The following is a 26937-nucleotide window of genomic DNA, read 5'->3' on the forward strand; positions in this document are numbered from 1 at the left end:
TGAGAGTCCGCCTGCCGATGCAGGGGACACGGGTTCGTGCCCCAGTCCGGGAAGATCCCACATGCCGCAGAGCGGCTGGGCCCGTGAGCCATGGCCGCTGAGCCTGTGCTCCGCAATGGGAGAGGCCACGACAGTGAGAGGCCCACGTACCACAAAAAAAAAAAAAAAGTCTGTCCCTTAGGCCATAGCTCCAGGACAAGCAAATAGGCCACTTTCATAGAAAGACTGGGCTCCTGGGTCTGTTGCCTCTTGCTGTGTCCTGTGCATGGTACCTGGATGAGAAGTCTTCTCCATTGGTTACAGTCCTGTGGGATTCTTGAGCATAAGCCCCACTGGCAACCAGATCCAGGTGATCTAGTGGTATCTTGTGGGTGGCAGCGAGAAAAATCAGGCTGCCAAAGGAGGATACAAGCTCCTTTCTGGAAGTTATGAGCAAGCAAGCTGAAATGAGGCAGAGGGAGAACACAAGGATGGCACCCACCAGCCTCCACCCCTGGAGAGTAACCAGCAGGCCCTGAAAAAGTATGTTAACTTATATACCTGCCCCTCAGGCCGATGCTTTTTTATTTATTTTTGGCTGCGTTGGGTCTTTGCTGCGCAGGGGCTACTCTTCATTGTGGTGCACGGGCTTCTCATTGTGGTGGCTTCTCTTGTTGCAGAGCACCAGCCCTAGGCGTGCAGGCTTCAGTAGTTGTGGCACGTGGGCTTAGTAGCTGTGGCTCACAGGTTCTAGAGTGTAGGCTCAGTAGTTGTGGCCCACGGGCTTATTTGTTCCGCTGCACGTGGGATCTTCCTGGACCAGGGCTTGAACCCTTGTCCCCTGCCTTGGCAGGCAGATTCTTAACCACTGCACCACCAAGGAAGCCCCGATGCTTTAACATAAGTAAATAAGCCTCTTTTACATAAAAATAAAGTCTTACACAATGGGAGATTATTCAGCTTTAAAAAGGAATGAAATTAGTAAGTGAAAGAAGCCGTACAACAAAGAACAAATACTGTATGATTCTACTTATGAGGTACCTAGAATAGTCAAATTGATAGAGCTAGAAAGTAAAGGGGTGGTCCCCAAGGACTGGTTAGGGGGAGTGGGGAAATGTGAATTTACTATTTAATGGGTACAAAGTTCTGGAAATGGATGGTGGTGGTTGTTGGAAAGCAGTGTGAATGTATTTCATACCACTGAACTGTACATTTGAAAATGGTTAAAATGGTGAATTGTGTTTTTAGTGCTGTTTGAAAAAATTAGCATTGGACCTCGTATCATGTAAATCTGGTTTTTCTAAGAAAGAAAAATGAACACACCATCAAGGTGTTGTTTTTTTTTTCTTTAAGTAATCTCATATCAGATGGCAAATTACAGATCTACCAGGCTGATTGGATTGAGGCTGAGGGAGTTTGTGGTCCAGGAAGAACGGAAAACTTGCACCTGACTTAAGGTCATTCTCTCCTGTTACTCCAGGGAAAGGGTCTATGTTCACATGGTAAAACAGAATAGAGCCATTTTCACTTCAAACAGGAAATGATTCTATTTTCAGAGTCAATGGAGGAATATAATGGCAGATCATTCAAAATGATACGTAAAATTTTAAAGGACACCATATGTGGCTGGGGTACTAATGTTTAAACAGAATGCTATCTTTGTTTGAAATGCTTGAATTCCCAGAGCAAACATGAAGTTTCACTAGGAAGTCGGCATCCCCTGATCCTGACTTCTTGACCCTCAATATCTTGGACATGAACAGGGTTGCCTCCTACATAGCAACAAAGCTTCAAAATTTAGCTCCTTTACAACCCTTCCCTTGAGACAGTCTGTCTGTCAGAGACACATCCTCCAAAGAGAGGTAATACCAAGTCTGTTGGGAAGACTTCCCTTTGCAGCTCTGGTTGGGTTACAGACTCTCTTCTGAGTATGGGTCAAAACTAGTTACAAGAATCAAGCAAACAGTTAACTAAATAGAGTGGTAGATGATAAGGTTGAAAATTAACATATTGGTTTCTGACAATCCACCCATCAGACTGAGTAAAAGGGGACTGAGAATCTATTACAGCAGTTGAAAAGTAGATTGCTTGCTTCAAATTCTCAAAAGCAATGGTGGTAGCCAGCTGCCAAGATGGCCTCACCTGCTGGTATTCACATCCTTGTGTAATGTCCTTCCAAAATATACAAGGATTAGTCTGTGTAACCAATAGAAGATGGTAAAAGTGATGCTTTGTCACTTCCGATGTTAGATCATAAAAGGCTATAGCTTTTTCTTTCTTAGACTCTCACTCCCTCTGGAGAAAGCCAGCTGCTATGTCGTGAGGACACTTGGGCAGCCTTGTGGAAAGACCCACATAGTGAAGAACTGAGGTATCCAGTCGACAGTGACATCAGAGTGTGGAAGAGGATCCCCCAGCCCCAAATGACTGCAGCTCCAGCTGACATCCTGACTGCCAACTTCAAAACAAGACCCCAAGTCATAACCATCCAGCTAAGCTGCTTCCTGACCTTCAGAAACTGTGAGCTAATGTTTGCTTTTAAGTCACCAAGTTTTGGGGTAATGTGTTACTCTAATAATGAGTACAGCCATGAACACCATGATTTCTTCTTGCTTAGGAAGGAAGCCAGCAGTCCCTGTCCTGCATCTAGATGACCTGACCTAATGTGCCCTTTTGGCAACTGGCTTTCTCACAAAAGCCTTAAAGGAAGGGTTTTGATAGACGCTAGTTTCTCCACAGTGCCACACGCTAGCCAAAGGAGAGTGAAGCAAAGTGACTGCATCCCATGGACTTTTCTATCTTGAAGGATCCTGTGCTGGCCTGGAGAAAGAGGCTTGGCCCCAGGCTCCATCCTGGTACCTCCAAACTCCTATGAGACCATTGGAAAGGTTCATAATTTTTCTAGACCTTTGTTTCTTTATAACACTGCTATAATACTACCCTCTTATGTGGTTAAAATGGGTAGAGTAGACATAAAAGGACTATGTAAAAAGGAGTTGAACCTACTATACAACTTCTAGACAGTAACATCACCACCACCCTCCACTTAGAGATGGACTGTAAGGTTTTGGGTTTTTTTTTTTTTTTTTTTTTTTTCTTTTTGCGGTATGCGGGCCTCTCACTGTTGTGGCCTCTCCCATTGCGGAGCACAGGCTCCGGATGCGCAGGCCCAGCGGCCATGGCTCACGGGCCCAGCCGCTCCGCGGCATATGGGATCCTCCCAGACCGGGGCACGAACCCGCATCCCCTGCATCGGCAGGTGGACTCTCAACCACTGCGCCACCAGGGAGGCCCAGGTTTTGGGTTTTATATCCTTGTTTTTGATTCCAAACATGAGGTCACTTGGGGGAGACTTGAAGACTCTATACCACAAGGTGCAAACACAAATATTCCCTGAGGCCAGGTGGGCAGCATAAAGGCGTAAGGTTAGAGAGAAGGTGGCAGCAAGGAAGAGTGGGGACTGTTATAGACAGGCAACTGGAGAGTTTGTGCCCTCCCTATGAGAAAGGTTTAAACATTGTTAAGGGCCAAGCAAACCAAGTCTGCCTACTGAAGTCGAGCCACCAAACGCTAAGTTGTAACCAAGCCCTGTCCAGCACCATAAGCAACAGAAGGCTAAGGGTATATGTTGATCTAGCAATACAGATATCTATAGAGAGCATAGATATGTAGATCAATATAGACATGGAGGATTTAGGCCTCACCATATCCTTCACAGGTGCTGGAAAGTTCTGTGAATAGGTCTTCATCACACATGTATTCGTTCAATCTAGAAACATTTATGGAGTACCCACTATAAACTACATGCTAAACCTGTTGTACCAAATTTTTTACCTTAAATCCTTGTATTTTGTACCTTTCCAAGTTTGGGTTATTTGTATCAGTACTATATTGGCAGGTTAACACAGATTCTCTATTTTAAGAAATGAGTTCCAGTCCCAAATCCACAAATAAAGAATTATTATAATAATAGCATATTCATGGAAAGCAAATTACTTAACTTGGTGTTTAACATCCTTGTAGCTATTCCTGTACTTTTAATGTCAACAGAAAAAAAAGTAACGTCTAAGTCTGGCTGATATGGTAAGTTAATGTTAATAACAGTTTTGACACTAATAGCAAGTTTTAAAAAGAAAAACCTCCAGTATCTTAGCTGGGTTTCATTTCTTAAAAATCACCTCAGCTCACTGTCACCAAATTCCCCTAGTACAATTCCAGCTACTATTCCACCTTCACTGGGAGCCCGAATCGACTAGAGTCTGTCAAGTTGCTATGTAAATGATATCCTTTCCCGCCTTTGCTCACTGCCGGTGGAGGAAACATCCTCCCGCTTGAGGTACATTTCTGAATCCCTGCAAGCAAATGAATACCTACATGGTTTCATTTTTTAAAAACCACTAGTTGTTTCCTCAGAGCCTGAAAATTAGTTGTGAAAAATGTTAACTATTAATGAGAAATTTCAGACTTGTTACAGAGACCACAGAATCCCAGAGAACAGGGTCTGCGCTTTATCTTCATGTCCTTCCCTAGTACCATACACATACGAGGACATTAATCAATGTCCCATGAATTAAAGTGAACTGAGCTGAAACCCAGGGGAAATGAAAAGGAACCCAACCCTTAGCTCCTCCACTCTTACAAGCTCTTTCTAGAAGTCATCAGGGCTCAAGTAGCCCCTTGCAAACCCTCCACCCCTCTCAGACTGAGCCAACAAGACATGGTTGGCCTATGACAGCTGCCTCTATAATCACTTAAAGACTGCTAGGCTTTAAGCAAAGCATCTCTTCTAACTTCTCAAACATTGTTCTTTTTTCTATTTGAATGTTTTACTTTTAGATAATCCTATAATGAACCAGCTCAAATGAGCAGAGAGTCAGCAGTGACAACCCATCAATAAAATAAAGCTAAAGTGAATTTTGTTAGAGACTTCTCCTGTTATAATAGGAAAACTAGGTTACTTAAAATCAGGAAAATCAAATGGAATCGTTCCTTTTTGTTCTAAAAGGAAAGTTAGCTTTAAGACTATCGCTTTCCAGATATCCCATGCCCTTGGATTGGAAAAATTAATATCGTTAAAACGGCCATACTACCCAAAGCAATCTACAGATTTAATGTGATCCCCATCAACTTATCCATGACAGTTTTCACAGAACTAAAACAAATTATCCTAAAATTTATGTGGAACCATAAAAGACCTAGAATGCCCAAAGCAATCCTGAAGAAAAAGAACCAAGCAGGAGGCATCAGCGTCCCAGACTTCAGACAATACTACAAAGCTACAGTAATCAGAGTGGTACTGGCACAAAAAAAGACATATGGATCAATGGAACACAATAGAGAGTCCAGAAATAAACCCACACACGTACAGTCAATTGATCTTCGACAAAGGAGGCAAGAATATACAATGGAGAAAAGACAGTCTCTTCAGCCAGTGGTGTTGGGAAGTTGGACAGCACATGTAAATCAATGAAATTAGAACACACCCTCTCACCATACACAAAAATAAACTCAAAATGGCTTAAAGACTTAAATATAAGACATGACACCATAAAACTCCTAGAAGAGAACATAGGCAAAACATTCTCTGACATAAATTGTACCAATGTTTTCTTAGGTCAGTCTGCCAAGGCAATAGAAATCAAAACAAAAATAAACAAATGAGACCTAATTAAACTTGTAAGCTTTTGCACAGCAAACGAAACCATAAACAAAATGAAAAGACAACCTACAGAATGGGAGAAAATATTTGCAAACAATGTGACCAACAAGGGCTTAATTTCCAAAATATACAAACAGCTCATACAACTCAATAACAAACAATCCAATCCATAAATGGGCAGAAGACCTAAGTAGACATTCTCCAAAAAAGACAGATGACCAAGAGGCACATGAAAAGATGCTCAACATCGCTAATTATCAGACAAATGCAAATCAAAACTACAATGAGGTAGCACCTCACACTGGTCAGAATGGCCATCATTAAAAAGTCTACAAATAACAAATGCTGGAGAGGATGTGGAGAAAAGGGAACCCTCCTACACTGTTGGTGGGAATGTAAGTTGGTGCAGTCACTGTGGAAAACAGTATGGAGGGTCCTCAGAAAACTAAGAATTACCATATGACCCAGCAATCCCACTCCTGGGCATATATATCCAGACAAAACTCCTCTAATTCAAAAATATACATGCACCCCAATGTTCATAGTAGCACTATTCATAATACAGCCAAGCCATAGAAACAACTTAAATGACCATTGACAGATGAATGGATAAAGAAGATGTGGTATACGTATACAGTGGAATACTACACAGCCACAAAAAGAACAAAATAATGCCATTTGCAGCAACATGGATGCAACTAGACATTATCATACTAAGTGAAGTCAGAAAGACAAATACTATATGACATCACTTATATGTGGAATCTAAAATATGACACAAATGAACCTATCTGTGAAACAGAAACAGAATTACAGACACAGAGAACAGACTAGTGTTTACCAAGGGGGAAGGGGTTGGGGGAGGGATGGAGTGGGAGGTTGGGGTTAGCAGATGTAGGCTTTTATATATAGAATGGATAAACAGCAAGGTTCTATTGTATAGCACAGAGAACTATATTCAGTATCCTATGAGAAACCATAATGGAAGAGAATATTAAAAATATATGTATATATGTGTGTACAACTGAATCACTTTGCTGTACAGCAGTAATTAACATGGCATTGTAAATCAACTATACTTCAATTTTTAAAAACTATCTTTTTCGTAGAACCCTCATTAACTCTGCTGATAATACTGGTTATTTACTCTGGAAGTGCATGCACAATAGAAATACCAATAGAGTAGAAGGTGGTTTCCAGAATTTTCTTTTCCCTTTCCATAATTTTCACTCAGAATTCTATATAGAATTTAGGCAAGAGACCCTGTCTACATTTTCTGTCTTAGTTTTAAGATTCAGATCATGGCCTCAGTCCCTCAAGACCTTTATGCCTATCCCAGCACATACATACCATGGGGAAAAAAAGGGGGGCAAATCAGGGCATGATAAGTACAGAGACTGTCCTACTTCTTCTTTCTCTCTTCCAACCAATGAAAGAGGAGTTCCTGACAACCAAAGGCAATCAAGGCAGCTACATTTCTTTTGCATCCTCCTCCTCTGGTTGATCCAAGAGGCATCAGTTCCATGATGCCACTGACCCACTTCACCCTTACCCCCAAGCTGTGCATCATCCAACTGGGAGACTGGGATGAGCTACGGAACCAACCTCTGTGGTAACAGACATTCAATGACTACCAAATGGCTTCAAACTCTGGATAAGAAATAGAAATAGAGACCAGAGCTGGCTTTGGGCACTACTGGGTGCCATATTGAGAGGAAAAGCAGAAACTAAATAAGGAAGTGACATAGACTTAAAGTCATTCGGGCTGATGCCCAAAGTGGAGGTCACATATTGGACTGAGATAAGGGAACCCTTGAGTAGTTCCTTGGAAAGGAGGATAAGCTGAAAACACCCATTACTGCAGGGCCAAGTGAAATAATTACATACCCATGCTCCATCAGGCCCAAACAGTTCTAGGAAGTTGCCAATGAATTCCCTCGATTTCTCTTCCCACTTTTGAATTAGATCATGACTCTTTTCTTCCACTCTGTTAACAAATTCCTTTGATTTTTCCTCCACGTTTTTGACCTTTTCCTTCATCTTGTCTACCTGGTTTTGGAAGCGGTACTTCTTCTCCTGGTCCAAAATTAAAGGAGAAAGAAATGGATTTATCCAAGAGGGCATGGGAGAGATCAATCATTCACAGAATGGTCATCTTTTATTTCAACTCATGTGTGTTCTTAACCTGAAGAGTCAGGATGCTATTTCCCAATGGGCTGGATGGACAGGAAGGCCCTCTCTTGTAAGAAAAGTCACTCCTCATTAGTCTACTTGAATGTGTACAGTGAAGTACAAGTGGTTTTAATGTTCTCTTTCTTGTAAATATTGGAGTTGAATTCAGTTATATAAGAGAAGAACCAAAAGTATACATTTGCTCTTTATTATGGAGAGATACTAGGTGAATACAGCCCATCAATTCTCCTGAGACTTAGACAAAAATATGTATTGTACATAGAATGGCCACTCAGAAGCTACCTGAGTTCCCTATTTTACTGGGACATTGTTAAAACCAATATTGGTTGAAATATTGGCTGGGCCTTAGAACCCACGTGTTATACTAAAATTGTCACTGTCATGATATTTGCCACTAAGCTAATGGAACTGCATCAGTTTCCTTGGTAACGAAGAAAGATTTTGTTCTGATAGCTTCTCTGGACTGGGATTTTGTTCGTAGTCTTTATGCAGCATTGCTATACCTATGTGCCTGGAAGGCACATAGGTTGGGCAAGTCACGTGTCATCTCTAAACCTCAGTTTTCTCATCTGTAAAATAGGGATAATTATCGTCCCTACCCTATAGGGGTGCTGTAACAATTAGATAAGATAATGCACGTAAAATGCTTGGCACAAAGCCTGGCATTTAGTAGAAGCTTCAGTGTGTGTTGGCTCTTTGATTACTATTACACCACAGAGGCATTTTATCATGTTACCTGGTGAGAATGGAATTAAAACCATGAAAATAAGATGAAACAAAGGCTCTTTTCCTCCACGCAATCATCATACATTTTCTCCTGGAGAGGTAATAGTGTTTATCACTTTTCTTCACTCTATGGAACTGAAGTCTATTTCGTATTTCAGGAGTTTTTGAACCAGGTACAATATTACAAACCTGGGTCAGACTGACCCAGACTTTACAAACCTCACTGCAGCCTCAGGTCGGGGTGTGAGCTACCTGTGCTGCCAGCCAGCTATACATACTACGTGCTTACTATCTACATGCAGCTCTCGGGAGCAGCACGGAATACTAGAATGAGCACTGGACCACGAGCCAAAAGGCTGGGAGGCCGCTGCTGCCTCCACCTCTGCTTTGCTTGAAGGACTTTAGCCACATCCCTCTCTGAGCTCAGCTTTCCTCACTTCTAAATTCAGGGACTTGGACTGGGCGACGGGATCCTGCCACCTCTGAGGTTCTGTGATTCATCTACGTGCCCATCCAACACATTTGATTTTCTCTCTGAGCCGCAGCCAGGTTTGTTGTCACAGAAAAGCAACGGGCTCATCCACACTGACTACACGGTTCCTTGAGCTAAGTGGCTTATCCACAGGCCGTTGAAAGAGCGTGAGCAATAACTTTTGGAAATGGCTCCACATGCTTGGACGGGTTACTGAATTCAATTTAAAAGAACGGACAGTTTAATTTATTGAAATAACCAGGGCTTTATGCTCTATAAGATACCAAATAACCACTTTGACGGAATTCTTTTCAGCCACTTGTTCTGGTGCCACTTGAACCCAACATTTTCCATTTTGTTGCCCAGTTTATACGAAGCCACAGAGCCTGGACTCCCCCCAACACTCCCTGCCTCGTGAGGACAACTAATAATCACTGACTTCTGATTCCTGAACCCTTCCTCATTCAGAGGCACGGATGATCGATTTGTGTAAGCTGCTGGATAACTGTGGCTGCACATACATACATATAAGCATCTAGTTTTGTAGAAAAATCACTCTTGGACAGTATCTGTTTTGGGGGGTGGAAAGTCTGTATGTACGGAGAGTTATTTTACTCAACTCCATGAACGCCTCGGAGTCCAGGCCAATACAGTCATCCAGACTCACGAGCATCACCTCCAGCAACTGGGCTGCCCTCTTTGCTTTTTAACAGCTTGTTTTGCTTGTTTTAAACATCGTTTTAACAGTTGCTCTATTATTAAACTAACAGCAGCTCTGTGGGAACAATACAGCAGAAATATGAAAGGAAGCCAGAGACTTGGGGCTTTATTTAAGCAGCTGTAATTTCTCTGGACAATAAAAAGAAAAAGCGGCTGTTAAGGTTTCTAATGAGCATCTGTAAGGCCTTAATAAAACGAAAGTTGTAAAATGTTAAAACAAGGAAGCATTTTCTCTGGGTTTAGCTTTTCACTGCCTCTGCCCTCCTTCCTTCCCTTTGAGCAGAAGACAACTCTTGCCTTTTGGGAGGGCAGATCTCCCGGAAATCCTTCACCCAAGTCTGAGAACTCTAAAGGGGGAGGTTGGGGTGAGGAGAGGGAGGCGAGGCCGCTCCTTTAGAAAATGTGAAGCTCACTCACTACCTGTGTGCCTTGGTCAACTTATGTTACCCCTTTGGACACTGGTTTCTCCATCTATAAAACGGGGATAATAATACATCACTGGGCTCTTATATGGATTGGATGAGACAAATGTCGAACGTCAAGAATACCACGTGGCGCAGAGTAAGTGATTAATAGACAGTGTTAGCAGTAGTGTGACGTGCTGGTCCTCAGAGGGTACGGGGTGGCACACTTACATTTATAAAGCTGACATTCAGTTCCTTGGCTGTGTACCCTCTCTGGAGATTGCGTCGGGCATAAACATCATAGTCACGGACAATCCTGGTGATGATGTCTGATGTTGAGATGCCTTCCGTTCTCTGCGTTGGAACAAACATTCCTGTTCGAATAGGAAAGACAGAATAAAGAAAAACAACTAAGGTGGCCCCGGGTGACCCCTTTTGTTGAATGGCCCTCCTTTCCAGGACAAAGTGGCAGCTCTTAGGTGTGTCAGTGAGGCTTTCACATCTGGCCCCAGCTGACTCTGCCAGGCTCAGTTCCGGCCACTCCCTCCCTGCCATAAACACTGTGTGTTCTTCATCCTAGACCTATTCCCTGGATGCACCAGGCGCTCACCCGTCTCCTGACATTTGCTCATTCCAAGCCCTTCTTTTCTGCCCCAGATCCCCCTTCCCTGCCCACAGCATCTGCAGAGTTGCTCCTCATCCTACAGGGTCCGGGTTCAGGGCTATGCCTCTGCGAAGTCTTTCCTGACATCACCAGGCAGAAACCACAGCACTTAGAATATAAACTTGATTTCCATTAACAAAAGTATTTTAGATATCCGTCTCCTTGTAGAAACGGAACATTCTGAAAGCACAGGTTGTGCCTTGATCATCTTTGCATTCCCAGCACCCAGCTCAGTGCCCTGGTGTCTAGCACATGGAAAGTGCTCAATAAATGCAAATTAAATGAATAAGTGAATGGAGAATAACAACCGAGTCAACGAATTAGATCACAGCAACTCCCCTTCTTCCCCTGGGAGTTCTGCATCACATTACAGTGAAGGATAAGACAAAGGGTGGACTATTTTCGTTGTTTCTGATTGAAAGACACGCCCTGGGGATGCTAGATGATTTTATCCCTCTAAGAACAATCTACTCTGAATGGTGGTTTCACCACTCAAAGGCCCTTTCATCTAGACTCTGTGGGACTGAGTAAAAACAAACAAGCACAGGGGATGCCAATTTCCATAGAACTTCATTAAAGTCCTCAAAGATATATTTGGGTGTACCAATACAGGGCCATAAAGAAGTCACAAATGTTATGAAAGACAAGAATCTGGTGAAATCAAAGATGACACAAATAGATGCAAAGATACACCATGTTCTTGGTTTGGAAGAATCAAATTGTTAAAATGACTACACTACCCCAGGCAATCTACAGATTCAATGCAATGCCTATCAAATTACCAATGGCATTTTTCACAGAACTAGAACCAAAAAAAATTTTAATTTGTATGGAGACACAAAAGGCCTTGCATAGCCAAAGCAATATTGAGAAAGAAAAATGGAGCTGCAGGAATCAGGCTCCCTGACTCCAGACTGTACTACACAGCTACAGTCATCAAAATAGTATGGTATTGGCACAAAAACAGAAACATAGATCAACGGAACAGGATAGAAAGCCCAGAAATAAACCCATGCACCTATGAGCAATTAATCTAGGACAAAGGAGGCAAGACTATACAATGGAGGAAAGACAGTCTCTTCAATAAATGGTGCTGAGGAAATTGGACAACTACATGTAGAAAAATGAAATTAGAACATCCTTTAACACCATACACAAAAATAAACTCAAATGGATTAAAGACCTAAATGTAAGACTGGACACTATAAAACTCTTAGAGGAAAACATAGGAAGAACACTCTTTGACGTAAATCGCAGCAAGATCTTTTTCAATCTCCTAGAGTAATGGAAATAAAACACAAATAAATGGGACCTAATGAAACTCAAAAGCTTTAGCATAGCAAAGGAAACCATAAACAAAATGAAAAGACAACCCACAGGAGAAGATATTTGCTAATGATGTGACTGACAAGAGATTAGTCTCCAAAATTTACAAACAGCTCATGTGGCTCAATATCAAAAAAACAAACAACTCAATCAGAAAATGGGCAGAAGACCTAAATAGACATCTCTCCAAAGAAGATATACAGATGGCCAAGAGGCAAATGAAAAGCTGCTCAACATCACTAATTATTAGAGAAATGCAAATCAGAACTACAATGAGATATCACATCACACGAGTCAGAATGGCCATCATCAAAAAGTCTACCAACAGGGAGTTCCCTGGTGGCCAAGTGGTTAGGATTCTGAGCTTTCACTGCCATGGCCCAGGTTTAATCCCTGGTCAGGGAACTGAGTTCCTGCAAGCCGTGCAGTATGGCCAAAAGTAAATAAATAAATAAAACACACTCCTCTTTAACAACAACAACAAAAAGTCTACAAACAGTAAATTCTAGAGAGGGTGTGGAGAAAAGGGAACCTCCTACACTGTTGGTGGCAATATAAATTGGTATAGCCACTATACCAATAGTGAACAGTATGGAGGTTCCTTAAAAAACTAAAAATACAGTTCCCATATGATCCAGCAATCCCACTCCTGGGCATATATCTGGAGAAAACCATGGTTCAAAAGGATACATGCACCCCAGTGTTCACTGCAGCACTGTTTACAAGAACTAAGACATGGAAGCAACCCAAATGTCCATCAACAGATGAATGGATAAAGGAGATGTGGTACATATATACAATGGAATATTACTCAGCCATCAAAAAGAATGAAATAATGCCATTTGCAGCAACATGGATGGACCTGGTGATTATCATACTAAGTGAAGTAAGACAAAGACAAATATATCACTTATATGCGGAATCTAAAAAAATGATACAAATGAACTTATTTACAAAACAGAAATAGACTCACAGACTTAGAGAATGAACTTATGGTTACCAGGGGGAGGGATAGATTGGGAGACTGGGATTGACATATACACACTGCTATATTTAAAATAATCAGCAAGGACCTACTGTACAGCACAGGGAACTCTACTCAATATTCTATAACAACCTAAAAGGGAAACGAACTTGAAAAAGAATAGATACATGTATATGTATAACTGAATCACTCTGCTGTACACCTGAAACTAACAACATTGTTAATCAACTATACTCCAATATAAAATTAAAATTTTGAAAAGAATCTGGTTTATGCTTGCACTTCTGCTGTCAACTGAAATGACGTGTTGGCAGTTGAGATCTTTCTATCTAATATGATAATGGTCACTCAGAGATATCAGGCATGAGACAGCATGATGGACAGAGCCTAGGGACAAGGGTGCTGGGTCCTCCGTTTGTACACTTGGGCAAGTCACTCAAGCCTCAGAAGGCAAGTTACTTAACCTCAGCCTCTGAAGCTGAGAAATGAGGTGGTGGCTGCACAAGATGACCTTGGCCTCATCTGTGCCGCTTCCCTCTCCCTCACTCCTTACATCCAATCAATTGCCTTCTACTCACCAATCTACTTCCTAAATGTCTCCCTGGTTCACCTGCTTTTCTCCATCCTCCATCTAAACCAATCTAGCCCCACCTTGTTCAAAGATTACAGCAAGAGCCTCAAAACCAGTCTCCAGGGATGTCGCTTTTCTGTCCCCTCAATCCACTCTCCACGTAGCAAGAGCCGCAGAGCAGTCTTTCAAAATGTAAGTCAGATGCCTGCTCAACAGCCTTCATTGGCTTTCTACTGTCCTTTGTATTTGGATTCAAATCCTTAACTTGACTCTGAGGCAGTTTGCCTTCTCTCTTCCCTGTGCTTCTCTCCAGTCTCATCTCAGACCCGCGTTCCCCCTTCACTCCCTAAGCCAAGGCCCCTGTGCTACGCAGATGCAGCAGGCGCTCTTCTCATTGTTTTCTGTGGAGCTGAGCAACAGGCTGGCCCTGCCTTGGCCCAGCGGCCCTGGACTTGAGCATCCTCCAAGGGCTTCCCCCTCCCCCCACCCTGCCACATACTCTCCACCTGGTTAACTCTCGGCCATCCACGGGGGTTCACCTTTAGCATCACTTCCTCAAGGAAATCTCTCAACCCCCAGACTGGGTTTTCCTGCTTATAATTCTCGCCCATGGTCCACTGCTCTCTTCCTTCAAATATTCCCAGACAACTTGTTCCATAACTGCCTTTCCCACCTGACTATCAGCTGCCTGAGGGAAGGAAGCGCTCCTGCCTTATTCTCGTCTGTATCCTCAGCACTGGGTGACAAGCAGGCACCAGGAATATTCGTTGAATGAGTGACTAGATGAACACTGATGTCTAAGTGCCTTTCCAAATCCAGTTCTCTCTGATGCTATGGACAGTGGTGAATTTGTCAGCCTTCTAGCCCCAACCAGGGCGTCCCTTTAGAGCTTCCCTTCATTACCATCTGCACAGTGTGGCTCAGAGGGCAGAGTTGGGGTTGGCCCCGAGGCCAGAAACTACTTTTAGCACCTTCTAAGAAAGCGGACTCGAATAGAAAACTAATTAGAAGGCAGAGGGTGCCGACATATAAAGGCATGGATATAAATAGCACCCAACTGTGCACGGGGCTCTAGTGGGCAAAGATCCCTGAGAGGTCCCAAGCCAGGGGGACTGAGACAGCCTCCTCACCTTGGTGAGGGCACCAGGGAGCTTCCTTTTGAGGAAGGGAGGCATTTCACTCACAACCACTGCCGGCTGAAATGTTAAGGAGATTCTCTAGCCACTAACTGATTTTAGCAAGTCACTCAGACACCGGTGACATGAGCTCACCGTTTCTTTGAAGCCACAGGGTGATGAAGTGTCTGTGGCTGAGTAACTGAAAGTTGAGGCTGGGGAGAGATTTGCTTTGGCTGGTTGGGAGGTAGGTCTCTGAAAGAAGCCAAGCCCTCTGCTGACATATTGAGGCACCCAGCTTCCTCCAAATCCTAATGATTGCTCTGCTAAAAATATTCAGTAATGAGCATGATCAAAGAACCTTTTTCATCATGCTTTTCAGAACTGCGGCATTTGGTTATGGAACTATTTTAAGAAGCAGCAAAGCACATGTTAATGAAGGAAACTTTCAACAGTAGTAGGCAATATTAGAATGATGATGAGTAATGTAGACCTTACAGTCTACTTCATTTAAGCTCCATCTTTTCATCCAGCTTTGCTGGAAAATTTTGACATATAGTTCTGACAAGCAGAGCAGAGGGCTGTAAAGTTTAATTCATGCCCTCGATATCTCTGGCTTCATATAAATTGATTTGTGACTTTCAGAATGAACCTCGATTAGAGGATAAAAGCCAAATGTGGATGCTGACACCATTTCTAAGCACCTTTCTCCCACGACGAACGCTCTGGCCTTCTCTACCTGGGCCCCAAACACATTTCTACCGTGGCTCTCCCTTGGTGAGGAATCAGCAGAGTAGATCAATGGACCACAAGAAAGGGTCCTTGTGCATATGAAAAGTCACATGTAAGTCTTATGCCTGTGCTCCCAGAGCAAGTAAAATGCCACCTGACTATTCAGTTTGGAGGTGGGAATTGTGGTGGATTAAAGATGGGCACGATTCCTGTCCCTTGGAATCTGAGCTGGCCTTCGTGACGTGCTTATAACAAATAGAATGTGGCATAAGTGATGCTGGGTGGCTTCCAAGGCTACAACCAGTGTCAACCCCAACGGAGCTCCCTGTCAACAGCCAGCACCCACCGCCAGCCACTTAAGTGCGCCATCAGGGACCTCCAGCCCAATTGGGCCAGTGTCTGACTACAACTGTTTCAGAGACCCTGAGCAAGAACCACCCAGTCAAGCCCTTACTGGAATCCTGTTCCACAAAATCATGAGCAAAATTAAGTGGCTCTCTTTTTTGGCCATGCCATGCAGCAGGCAGGATCTTAGTTCCCTGACCAGGGATTGAACCCGTGCCCCCTGCATTGGAAGCATGGAGTCTTAACCACTGGACCGCCAGGGAAGTCCCTAAAGTGGCTCTTTTAAGTCACTAACTGCAGCAATAATTTGTTATGCAACAATCGGATGATCAATTGCTTAGAGTTAGAAAAATATTGGACCTGTTTCTACACCTGACAACTAGAACTTGAGGTTTTCCTGATTCCTAAAATCAGGAAAGTAACTTTCTCTTAGCTCACTAGAGGCTATTCACCCAGAAATAAAACCACCAGTAAATGCTTGTTGCCGCTCTACAAGGCAGTTGAAGAACTGTCACCCCAGGACACGCTGACTCAGTTAAACCTCGGAGTAACCCCTGGGGTAATTCTGGGTGAACCAGAATCCCTGGTCTGGATTCATGCTACTCTAAGTGATCTTTATGAACCTGCAGTAGCTAACAACCTGGGAGCTCATTAGAAATGGGGATCTTAGGTCCCACCAGATCTACTGAACCCAAATCTGCATCTGAACAAGATCCTGCAGGGATCTGTAGGCACACTGACACTTGACAAGCACTTGTGTATACCAGGCCCTTCATGACAACTTTAGGAAATGAGCAGCTTGCTCACAGCTTGCTCACAGCTCAGATCTTACAAAGACTTAAAAAGGTGGGGGCTTCCCTGGTGGCGCAGTGGTTGAGAGTCTGCCTGCTGATGCAGGGGACACGGGTTCGTGCCCCGGTCTGGGAAGATCCCACATGCTGCTCAGGCTAAGCCTGTGCGTCCGGAGCCTGTGCTCCACAATGGGAGAGGCCACAACAGTGAGAGGACCGCGTACCGCAAAAAAAAAAAAAAAAAAAAAAAGGTAATACTCGCCCCATGCCATAACCCATCACTGTGTTACTGACACATCAGGCAGTTTCTCCCCCTCCTCCCTCCTCTCCAACCCACCAAACCCCACCTTGCCATGTTGCCTAGCAGCCTTCCAAGTCTAAAGTGTATGGGGTTTCCTTTCTTGGAACTCTTTACAAACAAGACTGGTATCTGAGAATGTCAGGCCTCCCGTTCTTACCCAATGTTCCTGACCACCAAGGGAGCCCTTTCTAAGAGAACAGTACAGACCTGACCAGCTCAGGGTAGCATGGAGTTCCCGCCGCTGGCCCCAAAAGGATGTGAACCAACAAAAAACTCCATTAAGGAGACTGAGTACATTCTACATAGCAGAATACATTTCTGATATATTATCCAACGTCATTTTCATTTCTGGGGATGATGTGTGTCCTGAATCCCTCTTTCCACTGATGCTGAGACCTCCACCACCTCAGGGGAAAGCAGATGTAGCTGAGAATACAGGAGACCGTGTTCAGCTTTTGACTTCTCAAACAAGCTCTTCTGAAGGCTCATTTCCAAAAGAATAGTTATGAAAGGTAAGGCTTTCCCTTGAAAGAGCCAGGCTTTGAGGACTGCAGAAAGGGTTTTCTAAGTCCCAGGAGTGTCCTTTTGATGATCAAGAACCAGAGGCTGAGTGGAGTCAGGGTACTGAATGTTGAACTGTAAGCCCTGGAGTGGGGAAAGATGTGAAATTAACACAGGGGCAGTTTCCTGCCCTCTGGGAAGAAGAAAGCGCCTCCTGAGGTTGAGGGAAAAGCCCAGAGAGGGATCAGAAGCAAGAGAATATAAGCAGGTCCTCTGTGTTGCCCCGACTCAGGTTCAACCCCCAGGGGGCAGAGGCAAGTAAGAAACCCCCTTAGAAAGCCCAGAGCAGAGGCGCCGGCACCCTGTTTACCTCGAGGAACTTTGGGAGGAAATGGTCCCACAGAGGCCCTGTGCCAACATGGGGAGGCCTCAGTGGAGCATTCCTCAAGGCGAGCGGGTCAGACAGGGCCTAATGTGGCTCCCTCCCACCGCTCTCCAGTATTGTGGGGGACATATCTGACATTCCTGGGGACCCTCTCAAGGAACACCGACGGTAGCTGGGACTTGAGATCAGCACGACTGCTCGGTGGCACACCTGTGATGTGGGGTGGGGGGTAGTGAGGCCGAGGCTGTGGCAGAGACGGGCCAAAGAGGGATGTGGCTGGGGAACAGATGCACGCGGCGGCCATGGGGATCTGGTAGCCAGGGATGACGGCTGGGCAGGTCTTGATACCCCACAATAACAGGTCAGCAGAGCCAGATCCGTACCCCATCCAAGCCAGTACTCAGATCATGCCAGGAGAAAAAGGCCACAAGTTGAGTCCACATGGTCTAACTGCAAACCTTCAAGAGTCTGGATTACTTCAAGCATCAAGAATGGGTTGTGTTTTTTTTTTCTGTCACCTGTGGAAATGGGAGCTCCTAAGTTTGGTTACAGAAGTTCCTCTTGCCCCCTACCCAGTAGTCCTTCCCCCGCAAGGGAGCTGTTCCTGGCACTCCCCTGCCTCCGAGTGGCATCTGGCTCCCTGTAACGCACAGAATGAAGCCTAAACCACTCGTCCTGCCAGTTTTTCTCTCTGCTGCCACCTCCACGCCCCCTTTACCACATGAACATTGTTGATTTTCTCGAAACACGCTGCACTTCCTCATATACTCCCACCTTTGGACACACCTCCCCTGCCTGCTGTATATAGCAGGCTTCTAAGATTTTGGTGTAATGATTTATATCTGGCTCTGCTCTCTGTCAAGGGTGAGGGCTGTCTTATTCATCTTCGTATCCCATTTTCCCACCAACAATTTCAGGCTTGTGGATGCACTCAGCGGTTCGTGTGTTAAGCAATGAGAGTCAAAACCATCCGAAGGAGCTTCCCTGGTGGCGCAGTGGTTGAGAGTCCGCCTGCCGATGCAGGGGACACGGGTTCGTGCCCCGGTCTGGGAAGATCCCACATGCCGTGGAGCAGCTAGGCCCGTGAGCCATGGCCGCTGAGCCTGCGCGTCCGGAGCCTGTGCTCCGCAACGGGAGAGGCCACAACAGTGAGAGGCCCACATACCGCAAAAAACAAACAAACAAACAAACAAACAAAAAAAAAAAATCCGAAGATGGAATGGGCTACCTTGGGAGAGAGGAAGCTCCCCCCCATGGGAGCCTTGCAAGCATCAGGTCTACCTGGATCTGGCAGTGATGCCAAAGAGGCGGTAGAAGACTGGGTGAGTGACCCTTAGGAGCCCGTTCTACCTTCAGAGTCTGAAGGTCCCTGAACACCAGGAAAAGGCTGTAGCGGCAGCAGGCTGAGGGTGAAGGATGGTGGGACCAACATGGGTGGAGTTCCAGTGGCCTCCAGGAAGAGGAAAGATGGCTCTGATGCAAGTGCCAGCAGTGGGGGCAGCTCAAATATAAAGTGGCGTGTATTCGACTTCTTGAAATCCCTAAGTAAAGCATATGGTAACTCACTAAACTACAGTATCTGTACCATATGCCAGATAATGGCTTAACGTATGTAGGAAAGTATGCATGGATGCGCCTACAGTACCTATAGATGAGATGTATGGTAGAAAATAAAACAGCAGAAAATAAATTAAGCCGTTAAAAATCTACTTCTGCACCTACCTTTAGCTAAAATACCAATTCCAGCCCATCCCTTCTGCAAACTCTTCCTCGCTCCAAGATTCTCAGGCAGCAACAGGCTTATGGGAAGTTTATGGAAGGTGGTCTGATGAAGGAAGATGGATGGAGAAGCTAAGGAATTCAGGTTACCATACTGCCTCCTCAACCTTGGACAGCTCCACTTACAGAGTCAGAAAAACCATATCTGATCCTGTAAGAGGGTAGAAGTTATTACCTTTGCCCCAGCTGTCTTTTTAAGTAATCCAAATGGATATAATCTGGGGAGGCTGGGTACTTTAAAATCGCAGCAATGACTATTTTGATTCCTGGTGATTATTTGAAACCCTGTGACATTGACAGAAAACCTCAGCTCAGGAAAATGATGAGTATTGGGTATAGCCGAGACTATTTTTCCATTATACATTTGCCCCAAAGAGCACCTATAATGTGTGAGTTTTTGCCTGTTATAAAGTAGAGCAAGAAAGATGCAAATTCATAGATATAATTTCTAAGATCTTTCAGATCACAGTCATTTTTGAAATAAGTCACAGAGTGAGCCCTTCCATCTTTCACTGAGATTTTGTTGGACTGTGAGGCTAAGATGGTTTGGAGTAATTCAGCACTTGTCATTAGCATCTCCTTCAATAAAGAGGTGTGTGAGGAACTCAGAGGTCAAGATACCAGTGAAAAGCCAACAAATTGGATGAAAGGTCCATATCATTCAGGCCAAAATATCACCCTTACATCTAAATAATATGAACCATTCCACAAGACAGAAGTGTGTGCCCGAATTATCTGGGTAAATGGCTCCATTCCCCGTGTGTTGGGAAGAGCCCCTGCACACAAAATGCTTCCACCTTAAGCTGCCTCCCCATCATACTCAATAAAAGCACTCGCTTGTTCAGCCAGCACTTAAGGAGCACCACAAATGTACCAGGGACTGTGCTGGGGATGCAAAGATGGATGAGTTATGGCCGTGGCCTCTGGCACTTCACTCTAGCTAGGGACACACACCCACACCCACCCACACACACAATCAGGAGAAGGGAGCTGAAAAGGAGGTCCATGTGCAAAGAGTGTCTGCCTCTGAAGAGGGCGGGGGGTGTGCTGAATCATGCCCCAGGGAGAGGGTGCATGTCCGGGTTCGCTCCTCAGCTGGGCCCTGACCAAGATGCTCAGAGGAAGGGCATTCCAAGCCCAGAGAACAGCTGGAGCAAAGGTATAAAGCGGGGGTGTGTCTGGAAACCAGGACAGATTCCATGTACCTGGAGTGTAGAGCATGTGGAAGGCAGAGCACAGAGCTGAGGCTGGTGAGACAGGGAGAGAAACCCAGTAACAAAACCCAGGAGTGGTTAACCCAGTGGTTAAGACTCTGCACTGCCAATGCAGTGGGCACGGGTTCGATCCCTGGTCAGGGAACTAAGATCTCACATGCCCCATGGTGTGGCCAAAAGATATTAAGAAAAAGAAACACACAAAAAAACAAAACCCCAGGAGTGGTCAGAGAGACCAATGGGAAATTAGTAGAAGTCCCAGAAGTGTCCCAGCAATGGAAGCAAAGACAAGAGCGTCTAAGCAAAGAACACGGTCAGCAGTGTCGTTATGCCCAGAGTGGGGACTGAGCTAAGGCCGCTGGATTGGGTGATCCAAAGGGCATCTGAGAACTGAGCAAAGATGGGACAGAAGTCAGAGTGCAGGTGACTGAGGAATGACAGGTGCCACTAAGAGGAGGACCAAGCAAGGATGTCAGTGAAGGTAGAGGCAGGAGGTAGGGCAGAAGGAAAGGTGTGGGTTTATTTGTTTTTGCAAACTTCCATGTAAGCTGATAAGAAACTACCGGAGAGTGAGAACCTTGGATCACAATGGGAGGAAGGATAAAGGAAAACATGCTCCAGGGAAGGGAGAAGGTAAGTTCAGATAAGAGGTTAGCCTGGGACAGAAAACATACCCCTCTTCCTCTGGATGCAGTAGAGGAAGCAAGGATGCAAGGGCGCAAGGAGTTATGGGTAAATCAGGGCAGGCAGGGGAAAAAGAGGAGGTACATGTTACCAAGGAGCACCGAGCATCCCGCTGAGGCTAGAAACCACAGATCTTCTATGATGCCCCAGTAGTGATTTCCATGCAGCCAGAGCAGTGTAGGAGTACGAAGAGTACTTGATGAAGGAATTGGTCCCGGGGAGCCCGCAATGGAAGGAAACCTCCCTCTTTCCAGTCCCCCAGTAAGTCCCTGGGGCCAACCAGACTCTCTGACCTGAAGAGAAATGCCTAGTGACAAATGGGACAACTTCCAAAGCTCAGGCACCATGGCTGCCTTCCATGACATCAGTTAACTGTTTCAGGAGGAAACAGGTGGCCGAGGAATGACAGTTACCACTAATTTTTACTTGACTACCACAAATATTTATCCATTCTTTCTTTTTTTTTTTGGCCTCTGCATGTGGAACCTGAGGATATTATTTTCATGTGACAGGATGACATATGGCAGGACTGGACTTGGGAGACAAGGAGTCCAGATCATTAATTATAGCCAGTTATCTGTGTTCTTCTGGAAGGAACTTTCTTGGGAACATAAAGTAATTTCATTGTTACTGAGGAAAATGATTGCCCTTTAAACAACAGGGTCCGGGGAGGGGGATAAACTGGGAGTTTGGGATTAGCAGATACACACTACTATATATAAAACAGATAAACAACAAGGTCCTACTGTATAGCACAGGGAACAATATTCAATATCTTGTAATAATCTCTAATGGAAAAGAATATTAAAAGGAATATATATATGTGTGTATATGTGTGTGTGTGTGTGTATATATATATATATATATAACTGAATCACTTTGCTGTACACCAGAAACTAACACAACACTGTAAATCAATAATACTCCAATAAAAACAATAAACAGGGTCCTGTGATTTTAGGTCCTGTGATGAACTCTAAAATCGAGCCTTAAACCGGAAGTCGAGTACTTTGGTGCTCCGGTTAATTTCTATATAAATACCTAACTGGTGTCTGTGTCACAGCTGAGCCTTAGCACATGTCAACAGAGGCTTGCAGAGGCTACTTGGGAGACATGAAACTCCAGTGCCTTGTACGTGTATGCTGCAGGCCCAGGACAGACGTCTCTTATTAACCCTGATTACTATGCCACAGGGGACAGGTGAGCACAGGACGACCCTCACCTGCTTCCTTTATATGCTTGTAAACATCATCAGAGCCAGCAGAGGAGTACGGAATGTCATCGTGGGCCACAAAGTCAATCTGTTGGAGAGAGAGGAGAGTGACATCACCACTGGGATGGGGCTGCATGTCTGCAATTTGAAAATACATATTTTTGTAGAACAAAGCAGTTGTAATTAAGCAGTTTATAAGGTAGACTTGAATCCTTGACTGAAAGGTATTTCCAGCTGTCTGTGTTTCCACGAGCTGATGGGAACTAGATTGGTTTCTCTCTTTTGCTGGTCCCTCTTTCTTCTCTTACCTCTGACAGTAGGTGTTTTTGGCCTTCTGTTCTTCTGCCTCTAAAATCTCTCCTTCAGACAATTCACTCGTTCTTCAGATTTTAATCACCTCTGCTATGAGGAGCCCAAATCCTCATTTCCTGTCCCACTGACGGCAATAGGCCCATCCTCACATTTAAGTCATCTTTTATTTTATTTATGTTTTTGTCCGTGCCACGCGGCATGCAGGATCCTAGTTCCCCAACCAAGGATCGAACCCGTGCCCCCTGCAGTGCAAGCACAGAGTCCTAACCACTGGACTACCAGGGAATTCCCCCACTGAAGTCATATTTTATATTGTAGAAATGAATTCACGTCTCTCTTCGCATTTGATTCATACAACCACCTTGTGAGGCAGGTAGGGCAAGTATTACTATTTCAGTTGGGTCATACGGCTGCTGAAATGATAAAGCTTGTCAAATTTGCCCAAAGTCACCCTTTTCTCTTTTGCCACCCTTGTTGTCACTTTAAAAACCTGTCTGGAATTTTAATTCATCCTGAAAACTGGTGCCCCTTCCAAGGGCACCTCCATTTTTTAAGTTTACTTAGGCTCCAAACACCTTGGAATCAGCCTTTTTTTCCTACTTCCTTCACTCTCCATAGCACATAGGTCACAAGTTCCATTGGGGGGTGTGTGTGTGTGTGTGTGTGTGTGTACATGAGTGCATACACCCATCACTTCCTCTCCATTGCTTATGCCAAATCCAGGGCCCCATCACCTGGATTATTAATACCAACTTGTACCTGACCTTCCTCACTGCAGGCTCTTTCCTCTCCAAGCCATCCCTCTGTCACATGGTAGGGGGACCTCCTTAAACAGAATTTTCTTCTTGTCATCCTTGGGCCTGCTGATCTTCACTAGTTCCTTGTTTCCTCCTCCATCAAGTAAAAACTTCTTGCTTAACTTTCAAAGCCCTTTAACAAGGTTTCACTCCACCTTGAGAGGTAGAGTAGCAGTTTAATTTTGCTGGGTATAGATTCCTGCCCCACCACTTACTAGCTATATAACTCATAATTTAGTGGTAAGGATTAAATCAGGATTTCTCAACCTTGGTACTAGTGACATTTTGAACTAGATAATTCTTTGTTAGAGGGACTTCCCTGGTGGTGCAGTGATTAAGAATCCACCTGCCGGGGCTTCCCTGGTGGCGCAGTGGTTGAGAGTCCGCCTGCCGATGCAGGGGACACGGGTTCGTGCCCCGGTCTGGGAAGATCCCACATGCCGCAGAGCGGCTGGGCCAGTGAGCCATGGCCGCTGAGCCTGCGCGTCCAGAGCCTGTGCTCCGCAACGGGAGAGGCCACAACAGTGAGAGGCCCGCGTACCACAAAAAAAAAAAAAAAAAAAAAAGAATCCACCTGCCAATGCAGGGGACATGGGTTCGAGCCCTGGTCCGGGAAGATCCCACATGCCACGGAGCAACTAAGCCCGTGTGCCACAACTACTGAGCCTGCGCTCTAGAGCCCGAGAGCCACAACTACTGAGCTTGCACGCCACAACTACTGAAGCTCACACGCCTAGAGCCCATGCTCTGCAACAAGAGAAGCCACTGCAATGAGAAGCCCGCACGCCGCAACAAAGAGTAGCCCCCATCACTGCAACTAGAGAAAGCCCGTGCACAGCAACGAAGGCCCAACGCAGCCAATAAATAAATAAGTACATAAATTTACATATAAAAAAATTCTTTGTTGGAGGGGGAGAGTCTGTCCTGTGCACTGTAGGATGCTTAGTAGCACCCCTGTCCTTTACCCACTAGATGCCAGTAGCACCCCTTTAGTTATGATGGCCAAAATGTTTCCAGGCCCTGTTAAATGTCCCTTGGGGGCAAACTTGCCCCCACTTGAGAATCACTGGATTAAATAATATAATTATGTAAAAGTGCTAAAAATAATAACTGGTACACAGCAAGTACTCAATAAATGTTATTATCATCAATTCTATTCTTTGTACTCAAACTTAGTTGTTCCTCGTCTCCAGTGTATGACAACAACAACGTCTCAGGGTAGCCATGAGATTGAATGTGATTCATGTAAGAGCAAAGCACTTAGCACAGGGCTGGGTACATGGAAAGTACTCGATAAATGGCAGCCATCATCAGCATCCCCATAATGCTGCACACAAGTTGAAGATACAATAGATGCTTAGTAAAAATGTGTTAGTGATTGCTGGAAGTAAATCATATTGTAGTTTTTCCTTTTTCTTTTTATTCTTGCTGGGAAATTGTCTCCTCTGCTATTACCCATGCACATTTATCAGTGTTCTCTATTCTCTCCTGCATCGTGAATTTAAAAATAGAAAACTCTTAGAACAGCTTAATCTTATTTTTTTGTACTGCTTATAAAAGGAAAGAAGAGCTCCTAATGTGGGGCTGGTAGGGAGATACAAAGCACATAATTTGATGCAGATCAAAAGGATTTCTCATGTTTTCAACTAATAAAAATCTTCTATCAGTAGGAGTCTCAGGGTCACAAAATCAGAGATATACAGTTCTTTCCTTAAAGCCTGACCCCTGTCCCTCTGGATAAGATACGTGGTCATTTGTTCCATGAAAAATGATGCCTGTGGAACTATAAGCATCAATAATAATGATGGTGAGAATGATGATGACATTTTTGGAGCTCTTGCTTTGAGCCAGCCAGTGTTTCAAGGGTTTTACTAGATGATCTCATCAGATCCTCAAAACAGCACCCATTTTCTGGTTTAGGTAATTGAGGGCAATATCTTGCTCAAGGTCCCACAGTTAAGAAGTTAAGCCACACATGGACCTGAGTGGTCTAGCTCCAGAGACCACACTGAGGAAGTGGGATGCTATTGGTCCCCAGGCGTGGGCACAGGACAGGTGCTGCATCAAGTGACATCACATGACAGGGCCTGAAGTTACCTCTTTCCAAAATTAGAAGAGTCTTTGGACTTTCTGGGTATAAGCTGTAGAAACAGATGACTCCCTAATTCTGCTACTTAGAGAACGTGGAAAAATAAGTACCTTGTGTTTTTCCAGAAACTCTGGCGTGAGTGTCCACGGAGCATCTCTGATGACTTCATCCACATAGCGACAGTGTCTCAGCGCTTCGTATCTCTCTGCTTCGTTCATCACGGTGAAACCTTTGAATTTGTGGGTGAGGTCATCACTGCAAACTGAAACAGGCAAATGCATTAAATGCTGTTAGCTGGCCCAGGCCCTGCTCACAGCCATCCCAATGCAGACATGGCTCCTTCAGCAAGACAAAGAACTCAGCCTTGCTAGGTGCGTGACATAATCAAACTCAGGGTTTTTTGTTTTTTTTTTTTTTATGGGAACAAAGGATCAGGAAAGTGAAGCAAGCTGAAATCTACCGGCAATTGAGAATTTCATTTTAGTGTTAATTACAACTGCATTCTCCACTGTGGCTTTTATTAAAATTATTCTCCACGCTACCTAATGTGACTTTCACATCTTTTTATTTCCCTATCCCACCCTTCAGTGAACATTACTATCCAGAAATAAAATGACCAAATGAACAGACAGAGAAGGCAGAGCAAGGAGAAGGACCAAGAGGCCTGAGTTATCGAACGTTTGAACAATCAGTTCCAATTCCTTTAACACATCATTGTACTTAGTAACCCAAGTGTGATTCACGTGCATGCATGTGCGCGCACACACACACACACACACACACACACTTCTGTTCCCTGGATTGAGGTCCAGTCACTACACAATGGGCCACACGATCAAGAGGAGAAGGTCACGAAATAAAGATCTGATCTAGCAGAGTTCATCCTTCCCACATGCCATCTTTTCTAGGTCTCGAGTTCCTGAATCCTCAAATGGAGATGGAACTATCCTCCACTATCAGCCTTAGAAAGGATTTTTGAG

General features: G+C 44.5%; 1 protein-coding gene across 4 annotated transcripts in view; it reads right to left on the bottom strand.

Annotated features, from left to right (window-relative positions):
- The window catches only part of PCYT1B (phosphate cytidylyltransferase 1B, choline), a 125330-nt gene that overhangs the window by 23711 nt on the left and 74682 nt on the right, over nt 1-26937 (bottom strand). For all 4 annotated transcript variants that reach the window (XM_082610586.1, XM_082610587.1, XM_082610588.1 and 1 more), the window contains exons 4-7: nt 26068-26219; nt 22769-22847; nt 10385-10527; nt 7526-7714 (exon numbers count right to left, since the gene is read on the bottom strand). In XM_082610586.1, coding sequence (XP_082466712.1) covers nt 7526-7714; nt 10385-10527; nt 22769-22847; nt 26068-26219 — 563 coding nt within the window. The remainder of the gene's footprint in view (nt 1-7525; nt 7715-10384; nt 10528-22768; nt 22848-26067; nt 26220-26937) is intronic.

This window comes from Mesoplodon mirus, assembly GCF_964341445.2.
Source record: "Mesoplodon mirus genome assembly, chromosome: X".
NCBI classification, from domain to species: domain Eukaryota; kingdom Metazoa; phylum Chordata; class Mammalia; order Artiodactyla; family Ziphiidae; genus Mesoplodon; species Mesoplodon mirus.